Genomic DNA, 20,178 nt, shown 5'->3' with positions numbered 1-20,178 from the left:
GTCTGTCTGGTGATTTTCCTTTTATCGAGCAGAGCCTTCCCTAAAGCATGAAAAAGTCTTTCGGTGTTTCTTATTCTGCTGTATACTTATGTTTCAATAATTCCATTTTCGTTAATGAACCCTTCTAAGTATTTGAAGCATGACACTTGTTCAAATCTTGTTGATGCAGTATACTCATCATTTGTGTTTTCCTGGCATTTATTATTAGTCCTCTGTCTCTGAATATTTTATTCTATATAGCCAAATTTTATTGCAGTTGTTTTGCTATAGGTGCCAGAATAACGATGTCATCCGGGTACCCCGTATGGATTATCTATATTATCATAAGAAAATTTAAGGAAAAATAAAAGACAACTATATCGAATAAATAAATTATTTATTAAATATTTCCCCCATCACAGCCAATCTCTGTAGAAACGGTTGTCCTTTACAAGACAACAATTTATAATTATTTTCCCAAGAAGAATTCCGTGGATATTTATTCTCCTTCCTAAACCTTTCCAGCATATCTTGAGGATCAAATTTCTTGCTTTCCTTGGGCATAACTTGATCTAATATTTTTGAAAAGGATATCTTGTCACCATCGACTACTACAGAAGAGTTTTCTTGGTACTCATCAGGCGAGCCAGTTATTTTTTGGCTTATATTATCATTATCTTCTAATTTGACATAACCAGTGGTCGACTCAGTGGTTATTACGATCTCCTCATCTATTAACTCCTCGGAAAATTCTTCTTCTGCTTTATCTTCTTCCACATATTGATTTTTCCGTTCTTTCACAGTTTCTCCTTTAAACATAGACTTATTCGTTTTTAAATCCTTGAAATTTATGACGTATCTATTGGACAAACTGTGGCAACAATGTAGAGCTGCCGGGTCAACAGGATGCGCTTCTGTGTTGAAAATATATCCGCCTGCATCAATGACGCATTCTCCATTCGGAGTGTCTATGATCGTTCCGGATTGTCCCTGATTGTGAATAAAGTTTTCTGTGTCAAATAAAAGATACAGATACTTGGTGGTTTCTGCGAGGAAAAATGATTCCATTCTATCTTCTTTCTTATGATCTAGGACATCTTTAATCTAAAAAAGGTTTAATTTTGTACAATAATAATGTAAACGTTCACTGATCCGAAATTATTATCATCATAGTGGGCTCTGGTAAGTGTCCACTTACCAGAGCCCACGATTCCAGTACCAGGAATTATTATCATCATAGTGGGCCAAGGAAGTTCATTGTGAAAGAAACATTAATAAAAATAAATCGCTTCCTAGACGAAGAACTCCATGGTTTTGTACAGAAGTGAAGGAAAAATGTAAAGAGAAGAAAAAAGCTTACTTAAAATACATGTCAACTAAGACACAAGAGGCATACGATAATTATATGACAATAAGAAACGAGACACATTCAGTCGTAAGAAGAATAAAAAATGATCACTGGGAACACTTTTCGAAAGAAATAGAACATGATTTTTATGGTCTCCAAAAGGAAATATGGCGCTTTATAAGAGGTCAAAGAACGGAGGTTAAATCATCTTGGAGGAGATTACTAACTCAGTGAGCTTTATTAGTGGACTGTTTAGCATAGGGTGAATTTAAAATAGAATAAAAAAAATAACAGTAAAAAAACCAGACCTTAAAGTAAATTGTAATAAAAATATTTCCTACCTTGTCATTTCTCGTTGCACAAGCTGGAGCAGGCCTGCTATTTTTCGTACTGCTATTGCTGAGTAGTATAAAGTATAAATCACTCGCGAGGACTATATTGAGTTTCTATACACTTTTCGGAATGATTGTAAGTGACTGTTAACCAAGAGAGTTGGTTGGCGAATTGTCTTTTTAAAATGAGGCGAGTAGGCAGGTAATTACATACAAAAAACTTTAAGGTTTTTACTTGAAAATAATGATAAAAATTAATACATACTCACTGAATTAGGTATTGGCCTACTCGTATATACGGGGTGTCCCATAATATTGAAAAGAAAATGAATTAAAATATTCTTTACAAAAACAAGAAAATTAAAAATTGTTATTCCTACTTATGTGGACGAACCACAACCGCCCACCACAATACGCAGTATTGTTACGGCTCAAAAGGCAAAGGACATAATTTTACTATAGAGCGTTTATATATACCACTATTAGTTTTCACTGTGGCCACTCTAACTATACCATCAGATCCAGGATGAACCTCAATTATACGGCCCAAAGGCCATTGTAGCGGGGGAATATTATTTTGGCGGATTACCACTAAGGTACCTAATTGGACGTTTGGAGACGGAGAATTCCATTTAGCCCTTTGATGAAGAGTTTGGAGGTACTCCTTAGACCACCGTTCCCAAATCTGTTGGTGCAACTTATTTAATAATTGCCAACGATTCAACCGATTGTGCGGAACATCGAGCAACGTTTCTTCGGGCGGAGCACTCAAAGGCTCCATGGTCAAAAAATGTCCTGGAGTTAACGCACTAAGATCGTTTGGGTCTGAACTTAACGGGCATATTGGCCTCGAATTCATGATGGCCTCAATTTGAGAAAAAATAGTATATAACTCTTCAAAAGTTAGTACTTGTTCTCCAATTGTGCGAATTAAATGACCCTTTACCGTCTTAATATTAGATTCCCATAAACCTCCAAAGTGTGGAGAAGAAGGGGGAATGAGATGCCATTGAATAGATTCATGAGAAGCAGCTTGTGATGCCAATCTGTTAAGTTCTGCTCTGGCTCCAACAAAGTTAGTGCCATTGTCACTATAAACATGTTGACATCGGCCTCTACGACTGACAAATCGCTTAAACGCAGCTAAAAACGCGTCAGTGGATAAATCAGATACGAGCTCTAAATGAAGAGCTTTTGTTGAGAAACAAATAAAAAGCGACAAATACGCTTTAAGAGTTTGAGACTTTCGAAGTTTGGAAGCTCTTATAGGAAAAGGGCCCGCAAAATCAACTCCAACATTACTGAAAGGTTTTAGTTGAGATATTCGAGCTAGCGGTAGATTTCCCATTAACGGAACTGGAGACAAAGGATTCATCTTAAAACATTTAACACATTTAGACAGTACTCTACGAATGGCTCGTTTGGAAGATATAATCCAAAAACGCTGAGAAATTAGGTATTGAACAGTTTGAAGCCCGGCGTGTAGATATTGCAGATGAGTAGATTCAATAATCATATCAGTTAATTTACAACTGTTAGGAAGTAATGCCGGAAATTTGCGATCATACGAAATGGGCGCATTAGCTAGGCGACTACCTACACGTAGAATTCCCTTTGCATCGATAAAAGGTGAAAGCTTTCTTAAATTTTTTGGAAGCAGCTGTTTATCTTGGATAAAATTTATTAAAGTATTAAAAAAGATCTGCTGTGTTCGTTTAACAAAAACCAGTAAGGAGTTATGTTGCTCCAATAAACTTAAACAACCTATTTCCAGATTACCATATCGGTTTTTGGTTACATAATGGAAAAAACGAATAATGTAACACAAACATCGAACACACCTATTTAAAGACGAATGACGATCCAATAAAATATCTAAAAAATTATTGGGAATTTCAGCAATCAATGCGACAGTCCGCACTTCCAAATTTACATTAGTAGACTCCTTTGAATTAAGTTCAAAGAACGTTAGCGGATCAGATTGTAAGAAGGTTGGCCCCGCCCACCATTTGGAACAGTTAATTAACTCAGAGGGTAAGCAACCCCTTGAACCAATGTCAGCAGGATTTTCTTCAGAAGGAACATAGTGCCAACATGAAGAAGTTACTCGTTCCTGCACATAAGCTACTCTATTGCTCACAAAAGTTTTCCACTGATGAGGTGAAGATTGTAACCAACGTAATGTAACAGCAGAATCAGAATAACAGTATATTTCCTTGATTTCTACTTTATCTTTAATAACAGAAGAAACAAAGGAGACTAGTCGAGCCACTAAAACCGCAGCAGACAATTCTAATCTGGGAATAGTAAGTCCCTTATTAATGGGTGCGACCTTAGATTTAGCTATAACAAAAGAAACAAAAGGTTGGCCTGAAGGTGATAAGCATCGAAAGTACAAGACAGCGCAGTAACCTTTCTCGCTAGCGTCACCAAAACAGTGAACTTCTAAGCGTAAAATATCGTCAATTAATAAACGACGAGGTAAATTTAATTTACTCAAATATGCTACATCATCAATGTATTTTTTCCACAAACGGATAATTTCTTTTGATGGAGCATCATCCCAACCAATCTTTTGAGTCCATATTCTTTGAATAAGGTGTTTAATTAGAAATGTTATTGGAGATAAAAATCCAAGAGGATCAAATATTTTTGCTAAATTGGACAAAAGATGACGTTTTGTACAAGAAGAGTCTAAAACTTGAACTTTAAAAGCAAATGTATCCGAAGAAGCGTCCCATTCCAACCCTAATACTTTAAGTGTTTTGGACGAAATATCATCATTAAATGTAAGAGGTTTTATTGCTAAATCTGATACAGCTAATCCTTTCAATAAATCGGGTACATTACTGGACCATTTTTTCAACTCAAAACCTCCTTTGGCAAGTAAGGCAATAAGTTCGTCTCTTAGTGCTAAGGCATTTTCGAAACTAGGACAGGAAGAAATGATATCATCAACGTAGGTTCCAGTTTTAAGTGCCTCGGCTGCTAGAGGAAACGAATCCCCGTCATCATTAGCCAACTGATGTAGACATCTAATAGCAAGATAAGGAGAACAAGAGAGACCATAAACAACTCTGTTGATACGAAGATCTCGAACAGGTTCAGAATTATTAGAACGCCAAAGTACTCTTTGATAATCTGTTTGAGTAGGATTAATTAAAATTTGCCTATACATTTTAGAAATATCGGCCGTAATTACATAACCATGCAATCGAAAATTAATCAAAATTGTACAGATGTCAGTCTGAAGCTTAGGACCAGTGAATAATTTGTCATTGAGTGAGGGTTGATTTGGAAGATGCCCGGAACCATTAAAAACGACCCTTAATTTACTTGTTAGACTTTCAGGTCTTAAAACACAATGATGCGATAAATAGTAAACATAAGGTGAATCGAAGTTATTCAATGGGACAGGTTCCATGTGACCGAGCTCAACAAATTCCTTCATAAAGGTGCGGTATTGGTCATAAAGTTCAGGAGATTTTTGAAGCCTTCTTTCTAATGAATAAAACCTACTAAGAGCAAGTGATCTAATATTAGGAAAGACAGGATTTTCTTCCTTAAAAGGTAGATCTACTACAAAGCGTCCTGATTGTTCACGCTTATAAGTATTCATAAACATATTTTCCACTTTAGCGTCATCAGGAGCTAAGCAAAAAACTTCAGGGACTGCTTCTAATTCCCAGAATTTCTTTATTTGCTGATCCAAAGAAACCGTATCTTCAACTTGGCAAAATAAAGAAGTAAGAGTAGGTGCCTTTGAAATATTTACTTTTCCCATAAGCACATAGCCAAATATAGTATTAATTGCATCAGGTTGATCTTGATTGCCGTAAATACGTCCATCCAAAAGAATTGTAGAGAATACATCAGCTCCTAAAAGAATGTCGATGGATCCTCTACGAAAGAAGTTATCATCTGCTAACTTTAAATTAGCAATATGGGGCCAAGTATTAACTTCTAAATTACATAAAGGCTGATCCTCACATATTTTTGTCAAGACTAACGCATCGGTTGTCAAAATAGGAGAAGATTTACGTACTGGTTTAAAAGAAATGGTAACCCCACCTAAATTAGTGGTCGACTGCATAGAACCTAATCCTTGGATGTTAGCTGAAGTTTTCATGGGACGTAAACCTAAACGCCTAAGGGTCTTTTGACAGATGAAGGACGTCATGCTTCCCGAATCTAACAGACACCTAACAGGTTGGTAGTTACCGTGACAATCAAGCACCTCAATACATGCAGTGGAAAGCAAAGTACTTTTATCAGCGGAAGAAAAACACACAGAAACGGATGATCCAGTCGTTGAATTTAAAGTGGATGCCGCCGAATCTTGAACATTCTCTTCTTTCTTAGAAGAGGAGAAGCAAAGGAGTGTATGATGTTTTTTATGGCACGAGTGACAAGTCCATGTAGATTTGCATAGGCTAGAACGATGTGATCCAAGACAGTTAATACACATCTTGTTCTTTTTTATTAATTGAAATCGATCTACAGGAGATTTTGCCAAAAAAACGGAGCATTTATAAATGGCATGGGTATCATTAGTTTTACAGATAGAACATTTTGGTTCAGGTTCTGTTTGAGCAAGCAATGATGTAGATTTGGAAGAATTAGGTTTTTTAGAAAAGTTAGATTTTGGTTTAGTGTGAAAATCAATATTATCTAAAGCGAGACAACTTTGATTTAACAAATCAATCAGTTTTTTATAGCTTGGGATGGTTGAATTATTATGAAAAAGCTCAAAACGTGTTACTAAAGAAACAGTTAATCGTTTTAAAATCATTTGAACAAGTATAAAATCCCAATGTACTGTGGGTAGTCCTAGCTTATTTAGAGATGCCACATTTTTCGAAAATGTATCTAACAACTTGCGTAGTTCTTTTGGATCTTCTGAAGTCAGTTGTGGTGAACTTTCAAGGTTATTCCATAAATTGGCAGCGATTACCCTAACATTATTAAACCTTTCACAAAGCAGATCATAGGCAATTGGATAATTGTTTGCTGTGATGTCAATATGATCCACAGCATCGCGCGCTGCACCCTTTAAACACGATAGTAACAAATTAAATTTGTCAATTGGTTGTAAGTAAGTAAGAGTATGAACGCGAGCATCAAACTGATCTATAAAACTTCTAAATTCAGTTATTTTTCCACTGAAAGATGGCAATTCCGGTTTCGGTAAATTAAAATAATTTATAGGTAAAGGATTTTGAGACTGTGAAGTTGATGTAGTTTGCTGACTTGATGTTGAAGATTTTCTAAAGGCTTGCACGTATGTTAATTTAATTTTATAATATAATTTGTCAAAATTACTACGGCAACCATCTTCGACTTTAAATAGCGCGTCCTCATTATCTTGCTCAGAAACTAACATAATTATTTTATTATGAAGATCATAAAAATTGTCACGAATTTTTTCCAATCCTTCATACATAACTTCCAAAACCGGGTAAAAATTCTTATCGTCAGCAGCTACCTTTAAAGCAACAGCATGAATTTCAGTCATTTGTTGCACTTCAACTTGTCTTAAAGATTGATATTTTTTAATTTTATCTGCCATTTTGTAAATTTAAATGTAGAAATAATAAATTTAGAAAAATATGAAATTAGCGTTAGGAAATAAAATAGGTTCACCACACGAAAATTAATAAAATACAACCGAACTTTGTGCTAATAAAATAGAAAACTATGTCCTCTGCTATTTGAATATTTATAGACAAAAAATAATTATAAAACATAAACCCTTTAAATAAAAATTACTGTGTAAAATAAACACACAGTTTCATCTATAATAGAGTCAACCTGTATAATAATTATTATAACAAAATTTGTCTATTGGCCGACGTCGACAATTTAATAATAATTACTTTTACATTAATGTGTTCCTTTTTTACTTAAAAAACAACATTAACTGAGGTATAGGTACCACTAACGATCGGCACAAACAAAAAACCAATGTACTAATTGATACGTGATTTTAATTTTGTAAAGAATATTTTATCGCCTTATGTTAAAGAATAACAAAAAATAAAGTCAAAGGAAATGCGGTTAAATAACCTGAATTTGATTCTGATCTTTGTAAATTAGCAAAGTATGACAATAAAATCAAACAATTCAGGTTTAAAAGAAACTTTCCCCGACTATATTACCCTCTTAGAAAAATGAAAAATGCAAGAAAAAAATATAGAAAATGGATCTATCCGGCTCGAAGGACCAATAAATCATCTTGGAGGAGATTACTAACTCAGTGAGCTTTATTAGTGGACTGTTTAGCATAGGGTGAATTTAAAATAGAATAAAAAAAATAACAGTAAAAAAACCAGACCTTAAAGTAAATTGTAATAAAAATATTTCCTACCTTGTCATTTCTCGTTGCACAAGCTGGAGCAGGCCTGCTATTTTTCGTACTGCTATTGCTGAGTAGTATAAAGTATAAATCACTCGCGAGGACTATATTGAGTTTCTATACACTTTTCGGAATGATTGTAAGTGACTGTTAACCAAGAGAGTTGGTTGGCGAATTGTCTTTTTAAAATGAGGCGAGTAGGCAGGTAATTACATACAAAAAACTTTAAGGTTTTTACTTGAAAATAATGATAAAAATTAATACATACTCACTGAATTAGGTATTGGCCTACTCGTATATACGGGGTGTCCCATAATATTGAAAAGAAAATGAATTAAAATATTCTTTACAAAAACAAGAAAATTAAAAATTGTTATTCCTACTTATGTGGACGAACCAGAGGTAAAAGAACTAATAGAACCAAAACAAATAGAAAAGGTACATGGATTGACTATCTAAAAAAGCTCTATGCATAGGAAGAACAAATGATGCTAGAACCGGAAACAGCAGAAATTACCACAAATGAAGATGTTAATACAAGTACACAGGAATTTCGAAAAACACTTGAAAAGATGAAGAACAGAAAAGCTGCAGGTGAGGATGGAATACCAAACCAAAGAAATAGCAATACTCTGCTACGCAGGCGACGCAATATTGATAGTCCAAGATGAAGATAGTCTGCAAAGATTAGTCCACAGATTTAACATAAGAGCAAAAGAATTCAATATGACAATTTCATCTCAGAAAACTAAAATAATAGTAATCGGTAAAGAACCAATCAGATGTACAATAGAAATTTGATAGTATCAGTATTGAACAAGTAATGGAATTACATTGTCAAGTTACGGAGAACTGCACAAAGAAGTGAATACAAAAAGAGTACAAAAAGCAAATAGACTGGCAAGATGCCTTAATAACACTATATGGCGAAACCGACATATTAACACTAAGATGAAGTCAAGAATTTATAAAGTCAGTGTAAGACCAATAATGACATATGCATCAGAAACAAGACCCGATACAGCCACAACACAAAGACTACTGGAAAGGAGACTACTAGAGATGAGAGTACTGAGAAGAATTACAGGAAATACGCTGAGAGGTCGAAAGAGGAGGGAAGACATTAGAAGACAATGTAACGCACAGTGTATAAACGAATGGACACTAAATAGAAAAAAAAGAATGGAATAACCACATAACCCGAATGGGGGAGACACATGTAGTCAAAATAGCAAGAGATAAATCACCAATCGGTAGAAAACATATAGGCCGACCGCGCAAAAGATGGAGTGACAACCTGCCACAGAGGTATCAATCCGCCAATCAACAAGCAGAATTGCTTATAAAGATGAAGAAGAATAATTTAAGTACTAAATATATTTACGAATTTTATATCGAATTAAAACCACTCTACAATGACGCTGGTAGTGTCCAAGAAATTAAATCACAGCGACTAAGATGGGCAGGCCACGTGCACAGACTTCATAATAAAAATAGTTAATTATAAAAATGCCAAAAGAAAATAGCTTTAGAACAACATTCATAACGAGTGACTTTTAACACTGGTATAGGAGGAGATTCTTACAGGCAAAGACCACTCGGACGTCCCAGAATGCGATGGACAGATAACATCCAAGCAGATCTCCGGAAAATGAACATTCCATTTGACCCTTGGTTGATGGAAGACCGAACAAATTTGAAAAAGTTGTACAGTCAGCCAAGACCCATCCAGGGTTGTAGCGTTACGTGATGATGAAATATATTTACCGTTGCATATCCACAAGGCGTTTTCGCACTATGCTGTATACTTCTCAAAATATCTTCTCCCGCCTGAAGAAGAAAAGGATCTCCAGTTGCTCGATACAAGTACATAATAGATTCAATTAATTCAGGTCGCAACGGATAACTTTCCTTGTTACTGCCGGCTTCGTTTTGGGGAATGTAATAAAACTCTGGTGTGAAACCGTATTGCTGCCAAACTTGATGGTAGTTATGAAGAGTTTTCATTGCACTGGATGTTTCACCTACAAATCAAACAAAGAAAATAATTTTAGGTCACTGTAGACAAAATCTTCATTATTATTCATATTATTGGACTTCATAGATTATCGGAAAATCTTCGATAAAGTTAACACGATATCCTACTAAATAAATTACTCGAGACATGGATAGGTGCCGCAGATATTAGAATCATACAAAAATCAACGAATATAGACGGATATAGAAGCACACTTCAATGTAAATTTTTGGTAAAGGCTGTGCGGGAGCAAAAGTTTACTTCCTTTATCGCAACACCAAGAAGCACCCACATGATCTCTCCTTTACCACCGCAATAGTGATGTTGAAAAAGTAACTATTCGTTACAAAGTATTCGTTACTTACGAATACCGAAAGTAACAATTACTATACAGAGAGGCAAATCGTTACTTTGATTACTCTAATTACTTCGTTACTTCGTACCAATCGTATCAGAGCGAGTAACGACTATTGTATCTACTTTGATTACTCTGATTACTTCGTACCAATCGTATTAGAGCGAGCAACGACTATTGTATCTACTTTGATACTTTGATTACTCTGATTACTTTGTACCAATCGTATCAGAGCGAATAATCACTATTGTATCTACTTTGATTACTCTGATTACTTCGTTACTTCGTACCAATCGCATCAGAGCGAGTAACGACTATTGTATCTACAACCAGTACACTTGATTACTTTCTATCAAAAAATTCCAATCGTATCCCAGCGAGTAACGGACGGGACCGGCATTTTACGAGTGTTATCGAATATCGTTATCGGTATGAAGCGTTTTAAGGGTGTGACGGAATACCTATAAAAAATAACTACCTACTGAGAAATACGATTCTCGATATGATTACCGGTACTCAAATACAAAAGTAACAAAAGTAATCATAGTAATCAAAGTAACGAATACTGTAAATGATTACTTTATACAAAAGTAACGATTTATCCCTTAAAAAGATCGGTGAAGGTCGTTGTTATATCGGAATACCTATACAAAATACCTACCTACTGAGAAACACGATTCTCGATAAATATGATTACCGGTACTCAAATACAAAAGTAACAAAAATAATCATAGTAAACAAAGTAACGAATACTGTAAATGATTACTTTATACAAAAGTAACGATTTATCCCTTAAACATATCAGTGAAGGTCGTTGTTATATCGGAATACCTATACAAAATATCTACCTACTGAGAAATACGATTCTCGATATGATTACCGGTACTCAAACAAAAAAGTAATCATAGTAATCAAAGTAACGAATACTGTAAATGATTACTTTATACAAAAGTAACGATTTGTAACGAATACTCGACAGTAACTATAATCAACATCACTACATCGCAACCGCAAAGTAAAGATCATGCGACTGATTGCCAATGTTCTGGGAGGACAAGACACTTAAACAAGAGAAGAAGTAAATACTGCGTGGTTGTTTGCGTAGAATCGCTCTCTCTTTAATCCTGACCCCCGGAGAGAGTGTAGTGTTCGACGTGATGTCGTGTATTATCCGTTTCCAAAGATCTCTGTCTCTGGTCATTTCTTTTAACTCATGCATAGGTCCTTTGCATATTCCTATTGTAATTTAATCGATCCATCTTGTTGAGATGAGTCAACACAAATCTAGACAGAAACCCAGTAGATAATTGCAAAGTAGAACAGCAGTGGCAATTCTTCAAAAACTCTATATTAGAGCCAAGTAAGAAAGTACTTACAACAACCAAATGTAAGAAAGAAGAATGGATGACGGATTAAATTCTAGAGTTGATGAATGAAAGAATAAAAAACAAAACCATCAATAAGACCCGCTATAAACAGCTTCAAAACCAGATACGAAGAAAAATTAGGGAGGCTAAAGAAACCTACTTCTCTGAAAAATGTAAAGAAATAGAAGAACTGCAAAACAGATATGACAACTTCAATCTACATCAAAAAGTCAAAGAACTAGCCGGAATAAAAAATAGAAGAACCTCAAATATATTGCTCGACAAAAATGGAAATATTATAATGGAGACAGAACGAAAACTACTACGATGGAAAGAGTACATCGAGGAACTATTTCATGACCAGAGAGAAGCTAGTACATCCGTACATAGCCAAACCGGAGATGTGGGCCCAGAGATAACCAAATCAGAGGTTAGTCAGGCAATAGACTCTATGAAAACCAATAAATCTGCTGGTCCAGATGAATTACCTAGCGATCTGATAAAGTTGGTCAACGAGAAAAACCTGGACATAATAGTAGAACTGTTCAACGCTATCTATACTACGGGAATCATCCCTAGAGAAATGTTGACATCAGCATTTGTGTGTTTGCCAAAGAAAGTGAATGACAAAGAATGCAGTGACTACCGAACCATAAGTTTAATGTCACATACCTTGAAAATTCTGCTCAAAATTATCCACGCCAGAATACACTCTAAACTGGAGCTAGATATTATTAGTGACACTCAATATGGGTTCCGCAATGGTATGGGTACCAGAGAGGCATTATTCTCCTTCAACGTGCTGACACAGAGAAGTTTGGATGTTAACCGTCCTCTTTACGTTTGTTTTATAGACTACAATAAAGCGTTTGATAAAGTAAAACATGATCGACTCATGGAAATTCTGAAAACTAAAAACCTAGATCAAAGAGGTTTAAGACTAATAACACACCTCTATTACAATCAGCGAGCAATAGTAAGAATTGAAAAAGAAACATCTGAAGAAATGGAAATAAAGAGAGGAGTCCGGCAAGGCAGCATACTATCACCTCTATTATTTAACGCTTATTCTGAAGAGGTAATGCGAGCAACTCTGGAAGATGAAACAGTCGGCATAAGAGTAAATGGAGTCTTAGTTAACATCAGATATGCAGATGATACAGTAATAATAGCCGATAGTTTACAAGACCTGCAAAGACTCATGAGTAAAATAGTAAGGTGTAGTAGGGAGTACGGACTCTCTCTCAATATTAAGAAGACGAAGTTTATGAAAATTAGTAAAAACAACCATAATACTAACGAAATCTTGATAGTAGAGGGCCAGCAGATCGAAAGAGTAAAAAAGTACACTTATCTAGGAACACTTATAACAGAAAATAATGACTACACTGCAGAAATCAAAGTCAGAGCCGAAAAAGAACGTTTTAATTTTATGAAAATGAAAAAGGTCCTATGTAGCAAAGATTTAACATTAGCTCTTAAAGTACGCCTAACAAAATGTTACGTATACAGTGTACTATACTATGGAGTGGAATCATGGACGTTAAATGTAGAGACAATGAGACGACTTAACGCCTTTGAAATGTGGACCTGTAGAAGAATTATGAGGGTTTCCTGGGTAGATAGAGTTACGAACAACGAAGTACTAAGAAGAATAGGTAAAGAGAAAGAAGTTGAACTTACAATTAAAGAAAGAAAACTACAGTATCTCGGACATGTGATGCGGGGCGAAAAGTATGGCATCCTGCGACTCATAATGCAAGGAAAGATAGATGGCAGAAGAAGCATCGGAAGAAGACGAATTTCATGGCTGAAAAACCTGCGAGAATGGTTTGGATGCAGCTCAAAACAACTATTTAGAGCTACTGCCTCAAAAATTAAAATATCTATGATGATTGCCAACCTCCGTAGCGGAGATGGCACCTGAAGAAGAAGAAGATCTTGTTGAGAATCTTCCTCGTGGTCTTTGGCCTTCCACCTTTCATTGTATAATGAGTCTTTTCATGTTTTCTGTGTTTGCTCTCATAACATGTCCAAAGTATTTTAATTGTTGGAGATTGACTTTACTGGAGAGTTGTTGGCTAACTTTTACCTCTCCTTAAAATTTAATTATTTCTTCCACGGTCGGTCCAAGGAATTCGTAACATTCATCTCTAACAGAGCATTTCAGTGGCGTCTATCTTTCTTCTTTACAATTGTCTCAGGGTCCAAGATTCACATCCGTAGGTCAGTATTGGGAATATTAAGCAGTTGATCAACCTCATCTTTAAAATTTGACAGTCCTTCCATATTTTGGTCATTTTTGCTGTGGTAACTTTTACTAGATCACATCTACGTTTAATCGCTTCTTGTAATGACCCTGTGTTTGTGGTAGAATGCTTAACCTTAAGGTTGTGTATATGTATATTTTATAAAATTACAGATCAAATCTTACTCAAACACCTTTTTTTGTAGAAAATAAAATATTGTTTTAATTTGACAATAAACAATATTGTGATTTAAATTTTTTTATTTAAATGTGTAGAAATCTACAAATAATATAATAAAATTTATGCAGACGCCATCTACAGGGGTATTTTGAAGTATAACTACTAACCATGACCATTTCTGCCTTTTGAAATGTTCCTTTAACGCTCGGTTTCGTAATCAGTTAAAGTGGACTTTAAATTTTAAGTTGGTACCTTTAGCAATGCAATTCATATGGGTAAATATCAACTTTAAAGTGAACTTTAGTTAATGTTCACTTTAAGTTGATTATGAAACCGGGCGTAAATGTGTGAATATTCGTTGCAAAAACTATATTGGAACCAAACGACAGAAATAATCAACAGCGATATATTAACAAATTCCTTCAATGTATGTAAAGAAATATACCAGTTCCTTTTAATACTTATATGCAAAAAAATATATTACAAATGCTTCTAGAATGGAAAAGTGGAGGAATTAAAATTAACGGGATTTTAATAGACAAAATATGATATGTAGACGTTACAGACATATTAGACAGGGTTGCCAACATTGAAAAATTAATAAGTTTTTTCTGTTTGTTAGGTCAAGAAATTGTCCAATAATTTTTGTTTTCTATTAAGTACTGATACATTCTTACCAATTAAGCTCAATACTCCAGGCCAGTATGATTCCAAAGATTGGAAAACAGGCAACGTAACTTGACCTTTGGTCATAGAAACCCACATGTACCAATCATCCTTCTTCATATACTTGTCTATGGATTTTTTGGCTTCATAAAACATTTCCATCAGCTCCGGTCTTTGAAGTAGGATAGAACCTTTGACTAGGTATTCAAAATAAGAATCCACCCCAGATCCTATGCCAGCATCTTGTGCCGTCCATCTTCCAGTGTCTGTATCCACATGGTTTCCAAATAAGCCTAAATGGGACTTGTGGTTAAACAGAGAATAAAGAGCGTTAAGAGCAACCTGAAATGACAGAAACAGTCAATTATTTAGAACAAGCAATCTTTAAAAACAAGATAAGCTGACTACAGGAACCTGAAAACACTGCACATTTGATGAGTATGTTACTTATATCTCGAAAACTAGATCTGATACAAAGAAAATCTTTGTATTTTTAAAGCACAGTTAAATTAGTTGCTTTTATTCGATAGCAAGACAAAAGTTTTTTTGGGCTGTGTTATATGCGATGAAAATTTCACGATTTGGTAGAAAACCTTCTTGACTTCAGACGATTTGAAGCTAGTACTATGGCTATCCATTAGACAGGCATCGTAGTCACCGAACACCGGTGTTCGGTGGCGTAATTGTGAAATTTAAGCAAAAACTATAGAGCAATAAGTTTGTCATCGGTATGTTTTAAAATAAACATAGCCCAGTCGGGATAGCACTTGACCTTGCATTACGAGCTGCCCCAAATTTTATTTTTCCAATCTTTGGGGGGGGGGGGGTCAATAGTAGTATAAAAAATTTAAAATCTCGACTGAATTTGACCGTTGCGTTAGCCACCATCTTGATTTTAAACGAGAACCGTTTTTGCGCAATATCTCCGCCATTTTCAACTTTTCGACAAAAAGTGTAGAAACTGAAATTGTTGAAAATGCGTTTTTGTATAATTTCGTTTATTATAATTTTTTTCGTCCGGTCGATATTTTCCGAGTTATGGGGAAAAATAGTGACAGTTATAGCATAATTTATTGATGTTGTTCTGAAGCTATTTTCTTGTGGCATTTTTACAATTTTAAATATTTATAATGGGAAATAAGCCACAATATTATTAAAAAATGATTTTTTATTAACGTTTCGACGCCCAAATCGGGTGCCGTTGTCAAAATACAAAATACTATTAACATAAACAAAAATGTTGTTGCTTAGTAAAAAAAAATTCTTCTAATAATTTATTTAATTTGACTCATTTATATCGGCAATTCAGATACATATGATACATTTTAAAGTAGAAGACTTTAAAATGATATTGCCAATATTTATGAGTTGCGTTCCTGGGACGACTTTACTGAAAGATAGTTCATTCGATTACATGAAATCAACCCCAACTCAAGAATATCCGTCACAAAAAAATCATAGCATGTGATCTGTCTTTAAAAAGACAATCACATGCAATGGTGACATTAAAATTCTCGCGTTAGAGATCTCATAGTAAATCACGAGGGAAAACCAGGAAAAACCTCGTGATACTATCCCGACATCGTAAATATTTGGTCTTACATTTAATTTACTCTCAAAATTAATACCAAACTCTGACTTTACTATAATTTTGTTTAAATTATAAATAATATCAATAATACATGGATATATAAGTAATACTAAAATATAAAATATGTACTAACTCGACTATTGACTTACTAATTGTGGTATTTTCTTTCTATTGACTTCCTCTTTCAGTATGGGTATCCACATCCTACTGCATTCCACCGAGGAATTTGCGACACAATTGGTTTCGTTTAGCATAATTAGAGCCGCTTCTTTGATTTTTCTCCTGAAAGAAACAGATAGTAAAAAGAGAAAAATCAAACAAGCGGCTCTAATTATGCTAAACGAAACCAATTGTGTCGCAAATTCCTCGGTGGAATGCAGTAGGATGTGGATACCCATACTGAAAGAGGAAGTCAATAGAAAGAAAATACCACAATTAGTAAGTCAATAGTCGAGTTAGTACATATTTTATATTTTAGTATTACTTATATATCCATGTATTATTGATATTATTTATAATTTAAACAAAATTATAGTAAAGTCAGAGTTTGGTATTAATTTTGAGAGTAAATTAAATGTAAGACCAAATATTTACGATGTCGGGATAGTATCACGAGGTTTTTCCTGGTTTTCCCTCGTGATTTACTATGAGATCTCTAACGCGAGAATTTTAATGTCACCGTTGCATGTGGTTGTCTTTTTAAAGACAGATAACATGCTATGATTTTTTTGTGACGGATATTCTTGAGTTGGGGTTGATTTCATGTAATCGAATTAACTATCTTTCAGTAAAGTCGTCCCAGGAACGCAACTCATAAATATTGGCAATATCATTTTAAAGTCTTCTACTTTAAAATGTATCATAATGTATCTGAATTGCCGATATAAATGAGTCAAATTAAATAAATTATTAGAAGAATTTTTTTTACTAAGCAACAACATTTTTGTTTATGTTAATAGTATTTTGTATTTTGACAACGGCACCCGATTTGGGCGTCAAAACGTTAATAAAAAATCATTTTTTAATAATATTGTGGCTTATTTCCCATTATAAATATTTAAAATAATTTATTGAATTGAATTTATTGAATTATCTCGTTTATTATTAGTTTTACAACAAATTTGAACTCATACAAAAATGAAAAGAATTAAATTTTGTACAATTTTGATCTCTTTCATTTTTTTGATAAAATCAATATTTAAGGTAGTACGTATGTGGTAAAGACGCGAGCGTAAGACCCGATCGATTTTATAGCGATTGTTTTTGTTCAATATCTCCGCTATTTTCAAATTTTCGACAAAAAGTGTAAGGACTGAAATTGTTGCAATTACGATTTACTACAATTTTTCGAGAAAACCAGTGGCGGGTCTACGTGAGGGGAATGGGAAAATTCCCCCCAACAAGGTCCAAAATTTAAAAAAAATTGTTGAAATATTAAAATATTTTAGCTGACATGAAACTTAATTATCGACAGAAAAATTCAACCAATAAACCCCGCTAGTTAATAAAATTAAGTGAACTTAATGCATATAAGGTATTATTTATGTCTTTTATGTACTTACTTTGGTTGGTGTTTCATTGGAAGTTTCATAAGAAGTATAAAATATAATTCTCTTTATTTTTGTTTATGTACAATTATGTCGTAAAGTTAATAATAAACGAGACAATTCTATAATTATGCTTACTCTCCGCTTCCACTATTTTCCCCCTTAACTCGGAGAACATTGATCGCATAAAAAATTGTAAAAATGAAATTGTAGGAAATTGCGTTTCCAACAATTTTAGTTCCTACCGTTTTTGTCGAAAAGTTGAACATTGCGGAGATATTAAGCAACAACGGTTCTCCTTTAAATCAATATGGCGGCTAATGCAACCGCGGAATTCAGTCGAGATTTTAAATTTACACTACTACTGATCTCACCCAAAGGATAGAATTATAAAATTTGGGGCAGCTCGGAAACAATATTCAATTCAGTAATTATGCTCCCCCACCACTTTTTACTATTTTCCCACTTAACTCGGAAAATATCAACCGCATGAAAAAAAATTGTTAAAAAGAAATTGTAGAAAATCATATTTAGAACAATTTTAGTTGAAAATGGCGTAGATATTGATCAAAAACAATTGCTACAAAATCAATCAGGTCTTACGCTCGCGCCATTATCGCATATATACTACCTTAAATATTAACTTTAGCAAAAAAAATAAAGAGATTAAAATTGTGTAGAATTTAATTCTCTCTATTTTTGTATAGGAACATTTTTGCCGTAAAAATAATAATAAACGAGATAATTCAATAATTATGCTCTAACTGTCACTATTTTCCGCCATAACTCGGAAAATATCGACGGCACGAAAAAATTGTAACAATCGAAATGATAGAAAATCACATTTTCAACAATTTTGGTTGTTATACTTTTTGTCGAAAAGGTGAAAATGGCGGAGATATTGAGCAAAAACGGATCTCGTTTAAAATCAAGATGGCGGCTAACGCAATGGCGGAATTCAGTCGAGATTTTAAATTTACACTACTATTGACCCCCCTAAAGGTTAGAAAAATAAAATTTGGGGCAGCTCCTAATGCAAGGTTAGGTCTGTTATTCGTCTAACCCGACTGGACTAACACGAAAACAGTAGAGAAGATGCTAAGACAAAAGGTAGAAAAAGAACTGGGAGAAGAGCAAGCAATGTTTAGACCTGAAAGACAAACGATAACATTTACATCATTAGAAATTGGCTCGGTGGGAAAGCTCATTCTAACATTCATACATAGATCTAAGAGCAGCGTTCGACTCTATAAAAAGAAAAATGATATGGAAATGCTTGCAGAAAATGAAAGTACCAATTACACTGATAAACATAATTGAAAATATTTACATGGTAGTAAAAGGATGTGTACAGATAGCAAGAGAAAGATCTGAAGATTCCAATTGGGAAAGAGGTATCAAACAAGAAGACAGTCTAACTCTCTACTATTCATAATATAGACGATAAGTACTATATACGAGTGAAAATTGGACTTTGCTAGAAAAGCATAATACATACAGTCCCTGCTCAATTTATTAGACTCACCCTAGAAATATGAGATTTTTTTAATTTAAAGCACCTTAAAAGTATCTTCAAAGTGATACGGGGCTGCTAAATGGGTTAAATAACAATTATTTAATAATCTTGCTATATAATTAAGTTAAAAATGGTGCAATTTTTTTATTGAATTTTGAAAACTTGACAGATGGTAATAGAATGTGCTATAAAGTAGGCAAGGAGTCGATTTTTTTCAACTTTAGTTTTTTAGTGAAATTAGTGATTGGCGTTCAATTTTCGTAAAATTTGCAGTGGTAAATGTTAATATTGTTCCATGTTAAGGTTAGTTTTTATTTTGTTTAATTGATTTTAAGATAATAATTTAAATATGTTAATTTCTAAAACATGAATATCTTCGATTGAAATTTTTTCATATGGGTGATTGTAAAAATCTTTCTGTTGAGCAACTCTCTTCTGTTACTGCTCTATTAGAAAAAATCACATGTAATAAAAGAGAAATAGCCAAAAAATGTGGTGTATCTAAATCGTCAGTTGGAAGGTTGAGTCAAGAACTTAAAGAGAAACATCCTGATACATCGGTTTAGAGGGGTCGGTATGACAGAAAGATTTCAGTCACCCCCGGTGGGCAACGAATTTTAAAGAATTTGGCTGTGAGACACAGAAGAGTCATCCATAAGGATATAAGGAATAAATT

General features: G+C 34.1%; 1 protein-coding gene across 1 annotated transcript in view; it reads right to left on the bottom strand.

Moving 5' to 3' along the window:
* Nucleotides 1–359: 359 nt before the first annotated feature.
* The window catches only part of LOC114326956 (ER degradation-enhancing alpha-mannosidase-like protein 2), a 35,021-nt gene continuing 15,202 nt past the window's right edge, over nucleotides 360–20,178 (bottom strand). Inside the window, exons 5-7 of the mRNA XM_028275441.2 lie at nucleotides 14,860–15,190; nucleotides 9,782–10,038; nucleotides 360–1,083 (exon numbers count right to left, since the gene is read on the bottom strand). Coding sequence (XP_028131242.1) covers nucleotides 373–1,083; nucleotides 9,782–10,038; nucleotides 14,860–15,190 — 1,299 coding nt within the window. The 3' untranslated portion in view covers nucleotides 360–372. The remainder of the gene's footprint in view (nucleotides 1,084–9,781; nucleotides 10,039–14,859; nucleotides 15,191–20,178) is intronic.

The sequence above is a fragment of the Diabrotica virgifera genome, chromosome 1 (genome assembly GCF_917563875.1).
Source record: "Diabrotica virgifera virgifera chromosome 1, PGI_DIABVI_V3a".
In the NCBI taxonomy this organism is placed as follows: domain Eukaryota; kingdom Metazoa; phylum Arthropoda; class Insecta; order Coleoptera; family Chrysomelidae; genus Diabrotica; species Diabrotica virgifera.
Note: the sequence above shows the minus strand (reverse complement) of the source record. Positions and strands in the feature narration are given on the sequence as shown.